The sequence below is a fragment of the Bombina bombina genome, chromosome 1 (assembly GCF_027579735.1).
Source record: "Bombina bombina isolate aBomBom1 chromosome 1, aBomBom1.pri, whole genome shotgun sequence".
Classification (NCBI taxonomy): domain Eukaryota; kingdom Metazoa; phylum Chordata; class Amphibia; order Anura; family Bombinatoridae; genus Bombina; species Bombina bombina.
Window position 1 is genome coordinate 1,200,477,867 of NC_069499.1, and position 22,076 is coordinate 1,200,499,942.

General features: G+C 38.6%; 1 protein-coding gene across 1 annotated transcript in view; it reads right to left on the reverse strand.

Moving 5' to 3' along the window:
- NGFR (nerve growth factor receptor) overlaps positions 1–22,076 on the reverse strand; it is a 103,543-nt gene that overhangs the window by 47,873 nt on the left and 33,594 nt on the right. Inside the window, exon 2 of the mRNA XM_053700165.1 lies at positions 10,850–10,991. Within this exon, the coding sequence (XP_053556140.1) occupies positions 10,850–10,991 (142 nt within the window). The remainder of the gene's footprint in view (positions 1–10,849; positions 10,992–22,076) is intronic.

Here is a 22,076-nt window from a genome sequence, read left to right on the forward strand (position 1 = left end):
GTCACGTTTTTCATTCTGTGAATTTAAAGGGATGTGAAACACAAAATTTTTCTCTCATGATTCAGATAGAGAATACAATTTTAAACAACTTTCCAATTTACTTAAATTTTTTTAATTTGCTTCCTTCTCTTGTTATCCTTTGCTGAAATGTTTATCTAGGTAAGCTCAGGAGCAGCAAAGAACCTTGGTTATAGCTGCTGATTGGTGGCTGCATATATTTAACAATTGTGATTGGCTCACCCATGTGTTCAGTTAGAAACCAGTAGTGCATTGCTGCTCCTTCAACAAATGATACCAAAAGAATGAAACAAATTAGATAATAGAAGTAAATTATAAAATTGTTTAAAATAATATTCTCTATCTGAATCATGAAAGAAAATATTTGGGTTTCATGTCCCTTTAATATTATTTTAGGTAGCACCCAGGTGGTTAACATAAAGCAAGTGGTTTCACTGCATTTGAACAGATTTATATATATAACAGGGTTTGTAATTTCCAGAGGTCCACTAGTCCCGGATGACTTAGAAACTGTAGCAGACAACATATACATTTGACTTTCTCCTATCTTTAACATTGAGTGGACTAGTAAATTTTCCCTCTGGGCTAGTAGCTTTTAACTCCTGACTAGTAAACCATAGTGATATTTTTCCACCCATGTATGTGTGTATATATATATATATATATATATATACTGTATATATTAAGGGCCAAATTACAAGTGGAGGGCTAAATATTACATTGATTAAAGCAATATTTGGCTCCACTGTGTAATACCAGCTAATGTGAGCTGGTATTTTAAGTTTTCAGGAATGTGAACGCGAGTTAAGTATTGCACTCATGAGAGCGAGCTTCCATAGGCCACTTGTAATGGCTGTTTAATTATCTTGCTCCCGCTAACGGTCAAATTTAGCGCTCCACTTGAAATCAAGCCCATAACGTATGTATGTGTATATGTAATATATATATATATATATATATATATATATATATATATATATATATATAGTAACAATTAGCCTGTGGCCCAGCACTCCAACCAAGGTGGTGTGTAGTAGACCTGGGTGCAATCCTCAAAGTGTAGCTATGTAGATCTGTATCAAGAAGGGCACTCTCAGGATTTGTAAATTCAAATACAATTACTTTATTCGTACATCAACAAGGAATAGTCGACGTTTCGGCTCCTATCCGAGCCTTCATCAGGACATATTAAATCTTTTTTTTTCTAATCACAAAGCTAAACGATAAGGGAAATCTTCCTAATAACTCTCTAGTTTAGTAGCTGTGTATAAGTAATATATATATATATATATATATATATATACAGTATATTTATAGGCATATAGGGCCAGATTATGAGTGGAGTGCTACAGTTACACACGAGCGATAAGGGTTTTATTGCGGGTGTTTGTACTCATCGGATTTACCGCTGGTATTACAAGTTGAAAGTAAATGTGATCGATTGAGCACAATCGCAATTTTCGCTAGAATGATTACCATGTCCTCAGAGTTCTGGTTAATTGTTTTGCGAAACATAAAAAAGTGTCATAAAACACATTAAAAATACATTACAAAGTACAGTTACACTCATATATATAATTTGATACGATTATACAATCAGTAGGATGGTAGAGGGGCTATGCTTCAAATTATGCCCCAAGGCCCCTACCAATTTCCAGTTATGCCCTTGCAGTAATCCTGCCCTGGATAACATGGCTCTGACAATAGAGATATTATAGGAAATATTAACACTGCTTCTATGATTCAGTCTGTGACAGTGAACACGAGCTGCTCTCTCAATGTCACAGACAAGGGCAACACAGTATGAGGGGAGGGTGCCATTGATTTTGCACTAATGAGGTTTATGTTATGGCAGATGGAATCCAGATTTTGATTTGAAGGACATAAAGAAAGGGCCCCTAAGGGGGCTGGACCATGTACGGGTCTGGAGAGCATCTGTGAACTTAACCCTTATAATGCCACAAGCAGAGCACATGTAGAAAGGGTCATACAGAGTAATAGTTGGATTAGTAAAACAGAGTTACATTGAGCGATATGACAAATTAGAAGGAGGTATAGCCAGGAGCAATACAAAAACTTGAAGGATGAGACTGAGGGCCTGATATTAGCTCACCGGCATGGAGAGAGATCATGCAAAATCTCTGGGATTTTGTTTAGACCTTATATTGTTACTTTTTGAAAATTGATTTTTTATTTTTTCATGGGACTAATGGGATAAAGAGAAGCAATACAGAGCAAGATAATAAGTAACTGGGAGGATTATAAGATCAGAAGTAGGCTTACACGGAGAAGTTATAGGGAAAGGTTATATCTATATAGCACAAGAGTTTATCTTAGCCCGGCAGGTTATATTGAAGTGACAGTCTATGTGAACATTTTTATTGCTTAAAAAAATTGATAATCCCTTTATTACCTATTCCCCAGTTTTGCATAATCAACAATGTTACATTAATATACTTTTTATCTCTGTGATTACATTGTATCTAAGCCTCTGCAGACTGAACCCTTATCTCAGTGCGTTTAACAAACTTGCATTTTAGCCAATCAGTGCTGACTCATCAATAACTCCATGGGAGTGAGCACAATGTTATCTATATGGCGCACACATGAACTATAACGCTGTCTGACTGTCAAAAGCTAATGAAATGTACTGAGATAAGAGGCGGTCTGAATGGACTTAGAAACAGGCAGATATTTAGAGGTTATAAAGTATATTAAAGGGATATGAAACCCAAAAATGTTCTTTTGCGATTCAGACAGAGCATAACATTTTTAAAAAGTTTCCAATCAACTTCTAGGTAGGTGTCTGGAGCACTACATGGCAGAAAATAGTGCTGCCCTCTAGTACTCTTGTAAATGGATAACATTCTTGCAAAGCTACTGCTATATAGTGCTCCAGAAACAGGCCGGCTACTAAGCGTATTACCCTGCTTTTCAACAAAAGATACCAAGACAACAAAAAACATTTGACAATAGAAGTAAATTAGAAAGTTGCTTAAAATCACATACTCTATCTGAATCATGAAAGAAAGATTTTGGTTTCATATTCCTTTACTTTAACAATGTTGGTTGTTCAAAGCTAGAGAATGAGTAGTAAAGGCGCTATTTATCTTTTTTAAACAATAAAAAAGAAATCAAGTACAATATCCCTTTAAATAATAGAAATTATAGGAATTGGTCATGTATGCTGTAATATGAGAAGTTATATGGAGGGATATATTAAACAAATTGAGAAATCGGAGGAGTTGTAACTAGAGTTTACATGTAGAAAATGTGTATCTTATCTGTTGTAATATCTATCATTTAATGTGTTATATGGATGGTGCAACTAAAAATGATAGAATACATTATTTGAGAGGATCAAATGGAAAAGTATGAGAAGTGTAGCGAGAGGTTATATGAAACATTAGAATGGTTACAAAAAGGGTTGTATGGACCAATAGGAAGTGCTGAAAGACAATGATTTATGATGAGGTATGAGAAGTTGTGGAGAGCGTTACATGGATCAGTAGGAGGAGTTATTGGCATGACAATGAGCAATGGGCAGTGTTATATTGAATTATATGAAGCAATCAGAGAAGCAATAAGGAAAAATTATATAGAGCTATAAGAAGATGCTATATGGAGCAAGTTATGGAATCTAGTTGTATGTGGTAGAGAAGCTATAAAAAGTTAGATTAAGTTTTATATAAAGAAATATGAAAAATTATACATTTTGAAGAAATGGGCTTTATAAGGAAGGAAAGGTTATATGTGAGCAATAGAAGGAATTATAAGGTGGGTTTATAAGGAAGGGTTAAATGGACCAATGGAAGGTATTATGAAGAGCCAGATTACAATTGGAGTGGTATTTAACGATCCCGCTCGAGCACTAACTCCGCTAGAAGTAAGCTTTTTGCGCACCTTGGGCAGCGCTCATATTACAAGTTGAAAGTAAACTGTCTTTGCTCGCATGCTAACCCAACGCATGTAAAAAGCCGAACAAGTGCGCTAACCTGATATGAAAATATTAATATTCCACTTTCCAATATTCTTCACATAGAAGAATATGTTCTATTTAATAAAAAAATACATATATATATATATATATATATATATATATATATATATATATATGATAGTTTTTTGCACAAATATATATTCATACCTATATATATATATATACATGATTATATATAGGTATAGATATATACCAATATATGTATAGAAATATATATTTAAAAATACATAGAAGATATTCTGCTATGTGCAGAACATTGTAAATGTCAAATATTTACAGTAAATACATAGTATAACACTTTATTAAATATGACAATTGCATAATATGTTTTTACATGTTTTAATCTACTTAACTGCAAAGGGTTCCAATGCACTTCTATATATGTTTATGTGTGTGTACATATGTATTTATGTGTTTATATGTCTGTAAAACATAAATTATGCTTACCTGATAATTTAATTTCCATCGTTATGAGGAGAGCCCAAGGCTTCATTCATTACTTGTGGGAAATACAGAACCTGGCCACCAGGAGGAGGAAAAGACACCCCAGCCAAAGGCTCAAATACCTACCCCACTCCCCTCATCCCCCAGTCATTCTGCCGAGGGTACAAGGGACAGTATTAGAAATATCAGGGTATAAAAGGTGCCAGAAGAACAAACAATAAATTTAGGTCCGCCCAACGGAGAACCGGGCGGGAGCCGTGGACTCTTCTCGTAACGATGGAAATTAAATTATCAGGTAAGCATAATTTACGTTTTCCGTCTAATACAAGGAGAGTTCATGGCTTCATTCATTACTTGTGAGAAAAACATACCCAAGCTATAGAGGACACTGAATGAAACAAAAAATGGGAGGATAAAAGGAGGCGGACCCTAATCTGAGGCCAGCCCAGCCTGCAAAACCTTTCTCCCAAAACCTGATACAGCCGAAGCAAAAACGTCAAATTTGTAAAACTTTCTAAAAGTATTTAAGGAGGACCAGTTAGCCGCCTTAGAAATCTGCTCCATAGAGGCATCATTCTTAAAGGCCCAAGAAGAAGCCACAGCTCTAGTTGAGTGAGCCGTAATCCTTTGAGGAGGCTTATGTCCCGCTGTCTCATAAGCCAAACGAATCATGCTCCTCAGCCAAAAAGATAGGGAAGTAGAAGAAGCCTTCTGCCCTTTGCGCTTCCCTGAATAGACTACAAACAAAGCTGAAGTCTGTCTGAAATCCTTCGTAGCCTGAAGATAGAATTTTAAGGCTCGAACCACATCCAAGTCCTTCGAAAAAGACGGTTTAGGACACAAGGAAGGGACCACAATTTCGTGATTAATTTTGCGATCAGACACAACCTTAGGAAGAAATCCCAATCCAGTGTGAAGAACAGCCTTATCTGCATGGAAAACCAGAAAAGGAGGCTAACATTGCAAGGTCCCTAATTCAGACACTATGATGTAAAGAGCATGCAAAGGGTCGAATAGAGGCCCCTGCAAAACCTTCAGAACCAGATTCAAACTCCAAGAAGGAGTAGAATGTCTAAACACATGCCTGATCCTGGACAGAGCCTGAACAAAAGACTGAATATCAGGGAGCTCAGCGAGCTTCTTGTGTAACAGCACAGATAGAGCTGAAATCTGTCCCCTTAAGGAACTGGCGGCAAGTCCATTCTCCAGACCGTCCTGGAGGAAGGAAAGAATTCTGGATACCCTTATCTTATGCCAAGAATATCCGCAAGATTCACACCAGAGTAATTAGGTCTTCCACACCTTATGATAGATGCAATGGGTAACCGGCTTTCTGGCTTGAATGAGAGTATCAATTACCCTCTCAGAAAAACCTCTTCTAGCTAAGACTAAATGTTCTATCTCCCCGCAGTCAGCATCAGAGAATCTAGATTCTGATGCACAAAGGGGCCTGTACCAGCAGACCCCTGTGACAGGGCATCCTCCATGGAGGGGAGGATGATATCCCCACTAGGTCCGCAAACCATGTCCTCCATGTCCATGATGGAGCAGTCAGAATAGTTGATGCTTGCTCCTGTTTGATGCGTGCCAGTACATGAGGTAGAAGTGGTAACGGTGGAAAAATGTACACTAGGTTGAATCCCCAAGTCACTGCTTAGGCATCTATCTGTTCCGCCTGGGGATCCCTGGACTGCGACCCCTATCTGGGTAGTTTGAAGTTGAGTCTGGATGCCATGAGATCTATCTCCAGAGTCCCCCAACTGTTGCAAATCTCCGCAAACACTTTTTGGTGAAGAGACCATTCCCCCAGGTGAAACAACTGTCTGCTGAGAAAATCGGCTCCACAGTTTTCCACACCCGGAATGTGGATCACTGAAAGCGAGCAGTCGTGGGTCTCCGCCCACTCCAGAATCCGAGACACTTCCCTCATTGCTAGGGAGCTTCTCGTACCCCCCTGATGGTTGATGTAAGCAACCGAGGTAATATTGTCCAACTGGAATCTGATGAACTTGGACAAACTCAGGAAGGGCCATGCCCTCAGAACATTGAAGATTGCCCGAAGTTCCAGGATGTTAATTGAGAGAAGAGACTCCTTCCGATTCCACCTGCCCTGTGCCTTCCTGGCACCCCAAACAACTCCCCAACCTGAGAGACTCGCGTCCGTAGTCACGATCTTCCAAGATGGTCTGAGGAAGGATGTCGCTTGGGACAGCTGATCTGGATGGATCCACCAAGAGAGAGATTCCCTCGACCCGTTGTCCAGAGATATCAGTTGGGATAGGTCCAAATGGCCGGAGATGGAACCTGGCGAATCTATAGTAGACACCATGAGCCCAATCTCCTCCATGCACCGGGCCACTGATGGCCTTGAGGAGGATTGAAGGGCAGGACAGCTGGAGACAATCTTGCAACATCTCTTGTCAGGAATATCTTCATGGCAACAGATTCTATTATCGTGCCCAAGAACTCCACTCTGGTACTGGGAACCAGAGAACTCTTCCCTGAGTTCACCTTCCAACCATGAGATTGCAGAAGAAGGAGAAGAATTCTCAAATGATCCTCTGCCAACTGGGAGGACCAAGCCTGAACCAGAATGTCGTCCAGATAAGGAGCCACTGCAATCCCTCTGGATCTCGCTACTGCGAGCAGAGCTCCCAGAACCTTTGTGAAGCTTCTTGGAGCCGTAGCCAACCCAAAGAGAAGAGCTACAAACTGGAAGTGCTGATCCAGAAAGGCAAACCTTAAGAACCTGAAGTGATCCTTGTGGAATGGAACATGAAGGTAAGCGTCCTTCAAGTCTATCATGGTCATAAACTGGCCCTCTTGAACTAGGGGCAGTATTGACCTTATCGTTTCCATTTTGGAATCTGCCCCTGGGAAGAAGGGTCTTGAAACATATCCTGTAACCCTGGGCAACAACTTCCAGAACTCAAGGATCCTAAACCTCTATCAACCAAGCCTCCACAAAAATAGAGAGTCTGCCCCCTACTAGATCCAGAGACGGATCGGGGGCCGCCCTTTCATGCCGATTTTGCATCGGCGGGCTACTTGTTCTGTTTGGATTTATTCCAAGACTGAGATGGTTTCCAAGATCCCTTGGACTGCTCGGGCTTCGCGGCAGGTTGCTGTCATAGGGACTTGTCTGAACGAAAGGGACAAAAATTAGGACCCTTAGGTTTATTATTTTTATCCTGTGAAAGAAAGGCACCCTTGCCCCCTGTGACCTTGGGTATGATTGTATCCAGGACTGGACTGAAAAGGATCTTTCCCTTAAATGGAAGGGATAGTAATCTAGATTTGGATGTCATGTCAGCCAACCACGACTTCAACCACAGTGCCGTCCGGGCCAGAACAGAAAAGTCTGATGTTTAAGCATTCAATCGGATAATCTGCATATTAGCATCACAAATAAATGAATTAGCAACCCTCAGGGCTTTAATTCTTTCATGAATTTCATCGAGAGGAGTATCCACCTTGATCATCTCTGGCACCAATAGGTAGTGACTCCCGCCACTGCAGCAACCGTGGCTGCAGGTTGAAAAAATTAACCCTGTGTTCCTTAAACGATGAACTATCCTCAAGCGGGATAGTGGTGCGTTTAGCGAGTGTGGAGATAGCTCCATCCACCTTAAGGACGGATACCCATAATTCTAGTTGAGCATCTGGAACCGGGAACAATTTTTTAAAAGAAGAAGAAGGGGAGAAAGATGATCCCAGTCTCTCCCATTCATTCTTGATAATATTCACCATCTTTACGGGAACCGGGAAGATCTGGGGTACCACCCTGTCCTCATAAACTTTATCCAGCTTAGGAATAGAAGGTTCCTCTGGTAGTTTCGGTTCCGGAACCTCTAGAGTCACTAACACCTCTTTTAACAAAAAGTGTAAGTTCTTCATCCTAAACCTAAAGTCTGGTTCTTCCGCAGCCGGAGGCCTAGAGGCTGCAGATTCTGACCAAGAGTGAGAGGCCTCCGAAGTATCGGAATCCTCAGCATCAGCGGATAATCTAGTATCAGATACATCCAACGGAGTAGATGACCCCTGGGAAGGATAGCAATGTTTAACCTTTCGCTTGCGCTTGGCCGGGCAAGGTAAAGCACTAATGACTGCAGAAACAGCTGTTTGCAACTGCTCAGCAAAATCAGGTGGTAACATGGCCCCTCCCACAGGAGGATTAGAAGTGCACTTGGGAGCTGCATGTATAATCGGCGTTGAATGTAGGGAACGCACCTCACGGGACGGAGACCCCTCAGAGGTGGATGGCTCAGTGGTACTAAACATCTTATTTCTTTTAGATATCACTATTTTATCGAGGCATGTGGAACATAGTTGAGCAGGCAGAGATACCAAAACCTCCTCACAATAAACACAGGCATTAGATTTAGTTAAAGAGGGAGTACCCTCTAACATATCAGAGTCCTTCATAGCTTGCACTTTAATAAGGACTACAGAAATGGATTAAATGGCACCTTTATACTTAAAATGGCCCGGGCACTCACCACCTCCTATGACCCAGGCCCACAGAGAAACCTTATAAATATCTCCTGCAACCGACGGATAGGAAAGGAAGAGAAAGAGGCCACACCCAGTCACATGGTACCATGCAGGACCTCCCCGCAGCCAGGAATAAAGTGCGCCAACTAAATGGGCTGTGCAGTAATAAAGGAAGGAAAACCTGACTATTCCTATTGCCAAAGCCACAGCTCACACAGTTTGCAGCAAAACACAATAAAACACATTATGTATACATCCCCCCTGTTCAATAATCACCTTCCGGAGATATTAACCCTTGATTCTATACAGATAAAGGAGCCACACTGTGACCCTGTCTTCTTGGGTTATCATTATAGATATAAAAATGAAACTATCTTCCCAGAATCAACGCCGTGGAACAGGAACACAGCCTCTCAAGTTTGACAGTGTGTAGCAGCGCTCCTGACATGGACTTGAGTGAAGAAAGCAAGCAGTGAAACTCGTCAACACTAATTGCTTAAGGAGCTGTTAATATGAGTCGGGATGGTTTCGCAGAAAGACTCTCCCTGCTTCTCCGGACTCTAACTTTCATCTATGCTCTCACTGAGAGGACTACTTAAAACTCCAGTCCCATTCTGAAGAGTACTACCCTCCATAAGAGACTATTTCGAAATCTTCGGACACTTCTCTGCCATCCTCTTGTGTTGAAAGGCAAAGAATGACTGGGGGGTGAGGGGAGTGGGGGAGGTACTTAAGCTTTTGGCTGGGGTGTCTTTGCCTCCTCCTGGTGGCCAGGTTCTGTATTTCCCACAAGTAATGAATGAAGCCGTGGACTCTCCTTGTATTAGATGGAAATACATATATACACATATAAATGCATAAATAAAAATGTACACACATTTAAACATATATATATATATATACACGTTGATTGGAGTAGCCCTGTTAGTCCAGAGATTTAGATATCGAAATAACAAGAGCATTGCATTGAGCAATGATTATACAGACTGATTCCATGTTGATATATATAATTTTATGTCAGTATATGCTCTGTGTATAACCATATATTCCCCTGTCTGTTATTCTTCACTGGACACTGTCTGCCTCGGTTTCCTAAACCTCCCTCATGATTTTTACGACACCCCCCTCCTCCCTCTGCACTCAGACCTCTGTAACACTTTTTTGTCTTTTTTAGCCATCCTGTGTTTTAAGATATAAACTGTAAATGCAATCAAATTGGTCAGTATTGCTTCAGACTTGAAAAAGGAGGACATTCTTCCGAAAGTTTGTCAACTTTTAAATGAATAGTTAGTCCAATAAAAAAGTATCATTGCTCAATGCAATACTCTTGTTATATTGATATATATATATATATATATATACACATATACATCTTTAGACATGTATATGTACTCTACGTATCTCAATGTTAAAGTCCTTTACCTGGCTTTTATTTCACCTGAGACCTCATATCTTTGAGCGCTTATAACTTTTTTGTGCAATTTTTTTTTTATTTTTTTTTCTATTAGATTGTGTTATTATGAGTGTAACTGTACTTTACAATATATTTTTGATGTGTTTTGTCACACTTTTTTTTTCACAAAAAACTGAAAACCAGAGCTCTGATGACACGCTATCCGGAAGAGCGTTAACTTAAATTGTGGTCCATGATCGCATTTACTTATTATACAAGCAAAAAACTATGAGCGCAAAAGCCTTATATGGAGCAAGAGAAGGAGTTACAAGGTGGGGTTATATATAGAGGGTGTTATACACAATAACAGGAGTAGTTACTAAAATGCATTACCAAAAGCAAATGGAGGGGACACAGGAACAATTGTATATGTAAGAAAAGGACAACAACAAGAGATGTTCTGAAGATTTAAATAAAAATGTAATAATGTTTGCACTTACTATCTAGACAGGATTCACAGACGGTCTGGTTTACACCACATGGGTGAGTGACACCCTCCCCAGATGGACAGGATCGGCAGCACTCCCCGCTAACAGTGTACGCTCCTGACGGGCAGTCTTCCTTTGCCGAACTCACCCACATCTAAAAAAAAACAACAACAACAAAACCCACAATGTCAGAAAGAAAATAAGTTCACAAGGTGACAGTCAGAGAGTAGTTAAGGCCACAGGTTAGGGAGCAGACAGACAACATTTCAAACAGTGGTTGAGAAAAGATCTAACAGGTTAAATATAGAGGTTAAAGAGAGGACAAAATAGACGGTTAAATTTACAGCCCTTTAGTTAAGGAAGAGAGTTTTGGAGTGAAGACAAAAGAGAGAGAGAGAGAGAGAGAGAGAGAGAGAGAGACGTACCAGGCAGGGAAACATAGGTAGAAGAAAGAAAGTAAAAGAAAGAAAATCAAATGATGATTAATTGAGTGAGAGAAAAAGAAGTAAAAGTGCAATGGAAACAGAATGATAATCAAAGAAAAAAATAGAAGAAACATGAATAAAGATGAAAGGGTATCAAGTATTTATTTCCACTAATGACAAAAAGGTCCCGTTTTCAGGCCAGCCTGCATGGGGTCACCTTATAATTCCATATAATAGAAGCACATGTGCCCCCCTGACAAATCACAGTAATTCTGTACAGACGATTTCCACATCAAAGGTTCACACACCGCAAAGAGTTGAGCATACTGAAAACATGAAAAGTACAGGGAAAAAAACCTATGTAAGTTCTCCCTCTGGAACACTTCCAAACCTCACTAAGTTTGGAAAGACAAGGAAGATGTGATCTTACGTCTCCATACTAAATACACATTAAACTTGGGATGATTATTAACATCAAAAATATTTCTCAATGAATTGGCTAATCTGATTAATTTAATATAATTTATACTCAAATTTAAAAATGCAGTTTAATGCAGTGTTATGGAGTAATCAGTGAAGTTATATAGAGAGGTGTTATGTAGTAATCAGTGAAGTTATATAGAGAGGTGTTATGGAGCTATAGGTGAAGTTATATAGAGAGGTGTTATGGAGTAATCAGTGAAGTTATATAGAGAGGTGTTATGGAGTAATCAGTGAAGTTATATAGAGAGGTGTTATGGAGTAATCAGTAACGTTATATAGAAAGTTGTTATGGAGTAATCAGTGAATTTATATAGAGAGGTGTTATGGAGTAATCAGTGAAGTTATATAGAGAGGTGTTATGGAGTAATCTGTGAAGTTATATAGAGAGATGTTATGGAGTAATCAGTGGAGTTATATAGAGAGGTGGTATGGAGTAATCAGTGAAGTTATATAGAGAGGTGTTATGGAGTAATCAGTAACGTTATATAGAAAGTTGTTATGGAGTAATCAGTGAATTTATATAGAGAGGTGTTATGGAGTTATAGGTGAAGTTATATAGAGAGTTGTTATGGAGTAATCAGTGAAGTTATATAGAGAGGTATTATGGAATAATAAGTGAAGTTATATAGAGAGGTGTTATGGAGTAATCAGTGAAGTTATATAGAGAGGTGTTATGGAGTAATCAGTGAAGTTATATAGAAAGGTGTTATGGATTAATCAGTAACATTATATAGAAAGGTGTTATGGAGTAATCAGTAAATTTATATAGAGAGGTGTTATGGAGTTATAGGTGAAGTTATATAGAGAGTTGTTATGGAGTAATCAGTGAAGTTATATAGAGAGGTGTTATGGAATAATAAGTGAAGTTATATAGAGAGGTGTTATGGAGTAATCAGTGAAGTTATATAGAGAGGTGTTTTAGATTAATCAGTAACATTATATAGAAAGTTGTTATGGAGTAATCAGTAAATTTATATAGAGAGGTGTTATGGAGTTATAGGTGAAGTTATATAGAGAGTTGTTATGGAGTAATCAGTGAAGTTATATAGAGAGGTGTTATGGAGTAAGCAGTGAAGTTATATAGAGAGGTGTTATGGAGTGATCAGTAAATGTATATAGAGAGGTGTTATGGAGTTATAGGTGAAGTTATATAGAGAGTTGTTATGGAGTAATCAGTGAAGTTATATAGAGAGGTGTTATGGAGTAAGCAGTGAAGTTATATAGAGAGGTGTTATGGAGCTATAGGTGAAGTTACATAGAGAGGTGTTATGGAGTAATCAGTGAAGTTATATAGAGAGGTGTTATGGAGTAATCAGTGAAGTTATATAGAGAGGTGTTATGGAGTAATCAGTGAAGTTATATAGAGAGGTGTTATGGAGCTATAGGTGAAGTTACATAGAGAGGTGTTATGGAGTAATCAGTGAAGTTATATAGAGAGGTGTTATGGAGTAATCAGTGAAGTTATACAGAGAGGTGTTATGGAGTAATCAGTCAAGTTATATAGAGAGGTGTTATAGAGCAATAGGTGATGTTATATATAGAGGTGTTATGGAGCAATAGGTGATGTTATATATAGAGGTGTTATGGAGCAATAGGTGATGTTATATATAGAGGTGTTATGGAGCAATAGGTGAAGTTATATAGAGAGGATTTACCGATCAATGTCCTCCCAGTCGTCTCAGAGCAGCATCCACATCTTATCCCCCTTTGGAAGTGAACACACGCAACTACTGCCATTGTTTTTGGTGCTATAAGGTTGTATGCTATACCACTTTTTATCTCCTCTTTTTGGCACCATTGCGGACTAGATTTGTAGAGTTCCCTTTTTGGACTACACTAATAGATATTACCAAATAGTGTTTATGTACTGAGTTTCAGTGTTCTGTCCTTTTATACATTGCCAATCTTTTTGTATATTGCTGATTGTATAGTGCTGAGATGTGCAGCTTACTTTTTGTGCTTCCCTGTGTGTGGGTTATATAGAGAGGTGTTATAGAGAAATAGGTGATGTTATATATTGAAGTGTTATGTGGCTATAGGTGAACTTATATATAGAGGTATTATGGAGCTATAGGTGAAGTTATATATAGAGATGTTATGGGGCTATAGGTGAAGTTATATAGAGATGTGTTATGGAGCAATAGGTGAAGTTATACAGAGAGGTTTATGGAGCTATAGGTGAAGTTATAGGGAGAGGTTTATGGAACAATAGGTGGAGGGTAAAAAGGCACATTATATAGAGTAAAACAAACAGAGGACACATTTAAAAGACAGATGGGGTGAGGTTATATATTGAATTCAAAACATTTTAAGACATGTGATAGTGCTTGACAGTGCTGATAGCACATTATGGGAATTAAAAGTTAAACAGCACAATATTCTTAGACATTTCTATGAAATTGTACACGTACTTATAAACAGCTTGATAAACTATCCTAATAAAAACTAAAGATTATCAGTTTAACCTATTTTTAGAAAGAGAAGATTACATTAATATAAACACTGCAGTTAATGAGGTGAAAGTGAAATAAATCAGATTTCTAGCAACAATAAAATCCCAGCATCTAATGTAGAGTAAAACCTGAAAGAAGATTATCATCACAAACTACAAATGTTAGCTTAAAACATTATGGTTTCATAAAATACAGTATAATGATGCACTCAGCCCTAGGAGCCTGCACCACTGTAATCTCTGTCCCCATATACTGAACATTTGTGGTCCTAAGGATTTTACAATCTAATGATAAGCATATTGCAAAATGTTCAAGTTTGCAGTATAAATGGTGCAAATTAGAGAATTTACTACAAATAAATAGCACTTTTCTTAGGAGCAAAAACTAGCTACTAAAAAGCAAAAAGTAGCCAAAATTAAAAGAAATAAATATGCAGCACAACTCAGAAACTAAAGCTGATTTTTTTCCCAAACATATTTAAACATAGATATCAATATCACTATATCCAGGTATTTAATGTTATATTAATTATCTACATAGACCTAAACTTTAAAATTACCACTACTAGATGGCAACACTAACTAAAATACATTTTCAATCTGGGATTATCTACCAAGAAGTTTAGATTCTAGCAGGGCCAGCTCATAATATTGCGTCTGAGCATGAAATGACCCTCCCCCTCCCGTATTAACAGTACTTATTAACATATCAACCTACTAGTCTGGCTGCTGACCTTACTACGTCTGCCTATCTGCATGCAACCAATGCTTATGCACAATAACAAAATAAGTCGGAAGGACTTTAGGGAAGATATGCACTTGTCCCACCTGACCAGTTGTGTGTCTTTGTGCATGATGAGGTTATGCTGCTGGGAGCCTGTGACTTCCCGCACGGAGACACAGGGCAGGACTGGTCTGGGTCTGACCATAACTAACTCAGTCACTGAAGTGCTGCTGCTTGTCAAGTGCCGCTTGGGTCCATTGGACCCACTTGATCCCATGGTTGAGCCGGCCGTGGAATCTAGTGATCTAATGGAGTCTGCATTCTTATAGTCAACTGAAACACGGGGGGCTTTACTCTGCACCCTGCTAAATGCAAACCAACCATCTCGCCCTCTGCTGCCTGACCTGTAGCAATCAGCTCCCTGTATTCTGTTCTTTTCTAAACCTCTCACCCATTTGGTGATATCCGCAGGGCCTGACCCGCTGCATCTTTAATAATATATGCATGGATGCATTGAGATCTCTAGCTCTAACACAGGATTACTCAGATACAGCAGCATATTTTTGTTTCATTTGTGCTCACTGACTTCATGATTAAAATATTCACTCAGTATAAACACATCTCTGCTTAAAACAAGTAATAATTCTAACAGTGCAACTTGTGATTAGCTGGACAAGCAGCTGAGTTTGCTGCATGCAAAATGTAATGGAATGTGAATTGCAATGTTCGGTCACTGGACCAGTCAGACCAGTGAGTGACCGTTTAAGTGAAAAAGCCCTAGGTAACTGTGTGTTTGCCTAATGACAAATCTTGCCCTTCTTGCATTCTTTCAGTACAGGTATTTGTAGCACCTGTTCTTAAGCCTGTGCACGATGACAGAACTAGGTGATGGTGACACCGCACATGTGCCTGACAACAAAACAGACTCTGTCCTGGGGCTACGAATGTACCTACCTTGTTCATATTACTGCCGCTCATCACACAAACAACCTAAAACTTACCTCAAACTTGCCTGCCTGCTCTCACCTGCATACTGTGCAAATGCATATTAAAGAGAAAGAAAAGCCTAATTTCCACAGCAGTTTTATACTAAACTAGAGGAAACAGCTATCTATTATACACATGGCTCGAAAATATTCTTATAGTTTACTAGCCTGGGGCAAAAGTTACTAATCAGGAGAAAAAATAGTCATTATATAAATATAGAAAGAAATGCTGCTTTCTTACTCAGCCAATACAATATTTTAATAGTCTGGGACTAGTGGAATGATCAGCCCTAATTATACATATACCTGTACATACATATATACAAACCCATATTTATATACCTATGTGACTTATTAGAATATCTACCAAAAATCTTTTTATACCTCCTCCTATGTCACATTAGAATATCTACCAAAATCTTTTTATACCTCCTCCTATGTGATTTATTAGAATATCTACCATAATCTGTTTATACCTCCTCCTATGTGATTTATTAGAATATCTACCATAATCTTTTTATACCTCCTCCTATGTGATTTATTACAATATCTACCATAATCTTTTTATACCTCCTCCTATGTGACTTATTAGAATATCTACTATAATCTTTTTATACCTCATCCTATGTGATTTATTAGAATATCTACCATAATCTGTTTATACCTCCTCCTATGTGATTTATTAGAATATCTACCATAATCTGTTTATACCTCCTCCTATGTGATTTATTAGAATATCTACCATAATCTGTTTATACCTCCTCCTATGTGATTTATTAGAATATCTACTATAATCTGTTTATACCTCCTCCTATGTGATTTATTAGAATATCTACCATAATCTGTTTATACCTCCACCTATGTGATTTATTAGAATATCTACCATAATCTTTTTATACCTCCTCCTATGTGACTTATTAGAATATCTACTATAATCTTTTTATACCTCCTCCTATGTGATTTATTAGAATATCTACCATAATCTGTTTATACCTCCTCCTATGTGATTTATTAGAATATCTACCATAATCTGTTTATACCTCCTCCTATGTGATTTATTAGAATATCTACCATAATCTGTTTATACCTCCTCCTATGCAATTTATTAGAATATCTACCTTAATCTGTTTATACCTCCTCCTATGTGATTTATTAGAATATCTACCATAATCTTTTTATACCTCCTCCTATGTGATTTATTAGAATATCTACCATAATCTTTTTATACCTCCTCCTATGTGACTTATTAGAATATCTACTATAATCTTTTTATACCTCCTCCTATGTGATTTATTAGAATATCTACCATAATCTGTTTATACCTCCTCCTATGTGATTTATTAGAATATTTACCCTAATCTGTTATACCTCCTCCTATGTGATTTATTAGAATATCTACCATACAACCAAGTCTGCTTTTTCTCTGTACCTTCTCTTATGCTGTTGTATTAGATTTAGTGCAATGAACTAATGACCAGATACTTCTTTTAATCTTATTTACGATTTCATAAGAGACTTTTAAAAATATTGTTATTTTGTAACACAGGATGCCTAACTATTCTATTCGCTATACACTGGATACATAATACATTTTTGTAGGATGTTTGCCTGCCACATACATTATTTTAACCTGTTCCAATATATTTTTGTTTTTATCAGCCCTTCTCCTTGGTGCCTTATTAGTGCGGCTGTTCCTTTTTCTTTAATACATTTTTGTTCCAGACTATTTTTGTGCCATAGATTTTTTTTACCACAGACAATTTTTTAGACAAGTTTTCTTTAGGATTGTGTGCTGCTTTTAGCTTGTAATAATATACTGTATTTCTTTTAGGTAAATGTATACATTTTGTTTTGCATTGATGGGATTTATGTTTTAATAAATATTATTTTAATAAATATTATTTTTATCACTATGAAGAGATATAGCGGCCTATTTATCATCCGATATTGCGTATCATGTCCGCTGCACATCGATAAATGCCGACAGCATATGCTCTAGGCATTTATCATTGGAACAGCAGTTCTGGTGAACTGCTGGTGCAATGCCGCCCCCTGCAGATTTGAGGCCATTCGGCCACCAGCAGGGGGTGTCAATCAACCCCACCGTATTCAATCGGGTTGATTTCCGGCGATGTCTGTCCGCTGCCTCAGAGCAGAGAGACAGATTATGGAGCAGTGGTTTTTAGACCGCTGCATCATAACACGGGGCATCAAGCTCCATACAGACCTTGATAAATCTGCCCCATAGGGGTAGATTTATCAAATGTCAGGCGGACATGAAATGCTGGTGAAATGCTTGTGCAATGCAGCCCCCTGCACATTAGCGGCCAATCGGCAGCTAGCAGGGGGTGTCAATCATCCCGATCATATCTTACGACCACTGCTTCTAAACTTAAGTTTCAGATGGATCTGAAACTTCGGAGGTAAATTGCAGCATCAGCTGCTTGATAAATATACCCCATAGTGATTTGAATTAGAGAATATCTCCCAGTTTCAGCTATAGCCTTGTTCTTAAAGCGCACTTCTAGCTATACATTTTTGTTTTCTATACAGGTCTGGGGACGTTGTTTTATTTCTTTTTTCACTTTGTAAGAAGAGCTAGAAGCTGCTGTATAGTTTAAGAGCACCGGTAACTATCGTTTATGTGATCTCACACTATGAACCAACTACCCCTGCTCCATTGGTTGCTCTTAGCCTATAGTTACAATTCTGCCTCATTCAGCTTTCCCTTTTAACTTTCTCTTTCTTCCCACTTGCCTTGATCCTGGAATGCCTGGAGCTGGGGCACAGCACAGCCATTACAGTAGTGAGTAATCACTGCAAGAAACTTATATGGAGTTTGTGTATAAGAAAATAAGAGAGTCTAAGGGCCAGATTGCAAGTGGAACGCTATTTAATGCTCCTGCTCAAGTGTTAACTGTGCTAGAAGTAAGCTATTTAAAGTGAATTAAAGTGCCCGTTTTTTAAAAATTCGATTAAAAACAGGGGCACTTTAATTTATCAAAATTTACATTTCACTCGTGTTGTGAAAATACTTACCTTTTAATCCTGACAGCTGCCCCAGCTTCCCACGTTCGTTGCAAGCCTCTTCCCACGTCAGAAATGACGGATGGGTCATCCTCCAATCACGGCTCCCCCCCCCCCCCCCCGGGGAATCAGTGTCTGATTCAACGCCGTGATTGGAGGAAACCGAATTCCTCATTTTAGACCCAGGAAGAGGCTTTGCGACAGGCGGAGGAAGCGATGCAGCGGCTGTCAAGATTAAAAGGTAATTATTTTCACAACACGAGTGAAATGTAAATTTTGATGAATTAAAGTGCCCCTGTTTTTAATCAAATTTTTTTGCAAAATGGCACTTTATCCTAAAAATTTACATTCACTTTAACACTGCTTACTCAGTTGTCCTCCATGGAATAATAGTTACCATTATATCACATTAGTCATAGTAAATGAAATCATAGCTCCCGCTATATAAGGAGCTTTATGTCAGGCTAGTATTCGCAATAGTCTTTAGCATACCTTAGCAGTTGTATTGTGTGTGATTTTGAGACACAACACCTTATAAGAGATTGATTTTGCTGAGATTACTAACGCTGATTAAATACCACAGATACTATTACTCTGACATATGTTAGCACTAATTTCAGCTATTTTTTTATTTCACACTGAGTTTAAGATACTTTTAATGTGTGTGTGTATATGTGTGTGTGTGTGTGTGTGTGTGTATGTATGTGTGTGTGTGTTAAGCTTGGCTGGACTTTATCCATTATTTTTTTTTCCTAATAAAGGGCTAGATTACGAATTTTGCGTTATGAGTAAAAAAGCAGCGTTATGGGTTATAACTCTGCTTTTTCACTACCACTGCTAATACGAGTCTTGTCAAAAAAGCTGTCCCTCCCACTTTTTTGGCTGTATCGCAAATAAACTTACGCAAAGTCTTTTTTCAATGAGACTTCCATAGCGCCAATATTACAAGCTTTTTCTTGGAGGCCAAAAAGTGAACGGTACAGCCTATACCGCAAGATTCGTAACGCAATCTAAAGTCAGTAGTTATGAGTTTTACACTACAAAGCTGTAGCATAAAACTCATAACTAAAGTGTTAAAAAGTACACTAACACCAATAAACTACCTATTAACCCCTAAACCAAGGCCCTACCGTATCGCAAACACTAAAATAAAATTATTAACCTCTAATCTGCCACTCTGGACATCGCCGCCACTATAATAAACATATTAAACATATTAACCCATAAACCGCTGCACTCCCGCATCGTAAACTCTAGTTAAATATCATTAACCCCTAATCTGCTGTCCCTAACATCACCGCCACCTACCTACATTTATTAACCCCTAATCTGCCACCCCAACGTCGCCGCCACTATATTAAATTTATTAACCCCTAAACCTAAGTCTAACCCTAACCCTAACACCCCCTAACTTTAATATAATTAAAATAAATCTAAATACAAATTCCTATCATTAACTAAATAATTCCTATTTAAAACTAAATACTTACCTATAAAATAAACCCCAAGCTAGCTACAAAATAACTAATAGTTACATTTCATTACATTTTTATTTAGATTTATTTTAATTATATTTAAGTTAGGGGATGTTAGGGTTAGACTTAGGTTTAGGGGTTAATACATTTAGTATAGTGGCGGCGACGTTGGGGGTGGCAGATTAGGGGTTAATAACTGTATAGTTACGTCGACATTGGGGGCGGGAGATTAGGGGTTAATAAGTATAATGTAGGTGTCGGCGATGTTGGGGGCAGCAGATTAGGGGCTAATAAGTATAATGTAGGTGTTGGCGATGTCCTGAGCAGCAGATTAGGGGTTAATAAGTATAATGTAGGTGTCGGCGATGTCGGGGGTGGCAGATTAGGGGTTAATAAGTGTAAGATTAGGGATGTTTAGACTCGGGGTTCATGTTAGGGTGTTAGGTGTAAACATAAATTTTGGTTCCCCATAGGAATCAATGGGGCTACGTTACAGAGCTTTACGCAGCTTTTTTGCAGGTGTTAGGCTTTTTTTCAGCCGGCTCTCCCCATTGATGTCTATGGGGAAATCGTGCACAAGCAGGTAAATCCAGCTCACCGCAGCTTTCAGCAGCGCTGGTATTGGAGTGTGGTATGGAGCACAATTTTGCTCTATGCTCACTTTTTGCCTGATAACGCTGGGTTTATGAAAACTTGTAATACCAGCGCTGTAGGAAAGTGAGCGGTGACAATAACGTGCAAGTTAGCACCGCACCCCTCATAACGCAAAACTCGTAATCTAGCCGAAAGTTATTTTGAATGAATGTTTGAAACCCATTCTTTATTCATTTGTGATATATCTTACCTTTAAATCTCATATATTATTAGTCAGGCAATCTATTTTTGAGCAATTCTAGTTGCATTTTTGTAAAAATATTTATATAATACTGCCCAATACTCAATAGTAAGCGAATAGATGCAATATTATAAAACCATTTAAATTGTGATACACTTTTTTAAAGGTATATTATTCCTCACTTTCTTCTTTAAGTTATATATATATATATATATATATATATATATATACTAGTCCTAAAGCCCGTTCACACGGGTCATTTTTTGCAGTACAGCGGTCCCATCCCTTGCTCTCTCTCTCTCCCCCACTCTTTTGTGCTCTCTCACCGTCTCTTTTGCGCTCTCTCTCGCTCCACCTCTCTTTTGCTCTCTCTATCCCCCCTTTTGCTCTCTCTCTCCCCCCTCTCTTTTGCTCTCTCTCCCCCTCTCTTTTGCCTTCTCTCTCCCCCCTTTTTTTTACAATCTCTCTCTCCTCCCCTCTCTTTTGCGCTCTCTCTCGCTCCACCTCTCTTTTGCTCTCTCTCCCCCCTCTCTTTTGCTCTCTCTCCCCCCTCTCTTTTGCTTTCTTCCCCCCTCTCTTTTGCTCTGTCTCCCCCTCTCTTTTGCGCTCTCTCTCCCCCTCTAATTTACACTCTCTCCCCCCTCTCTTTTGTGTTCTCTCTCTCTTTTGCTCTCTCTCTCTCTCTCCCCCCTCTTTTGCGCTCTCTCTCTCTCCCCCCTCTTTAGCGCTCTCTCTCCCCCTCTCTTTTGCACGCTCTCTCCCCCTCTCTTTTGCGCTCTTTCTCTCCAACTCTCTTTTGCGCTCTCTCTCCCCCTCTTTTGCGCTCTCTCTC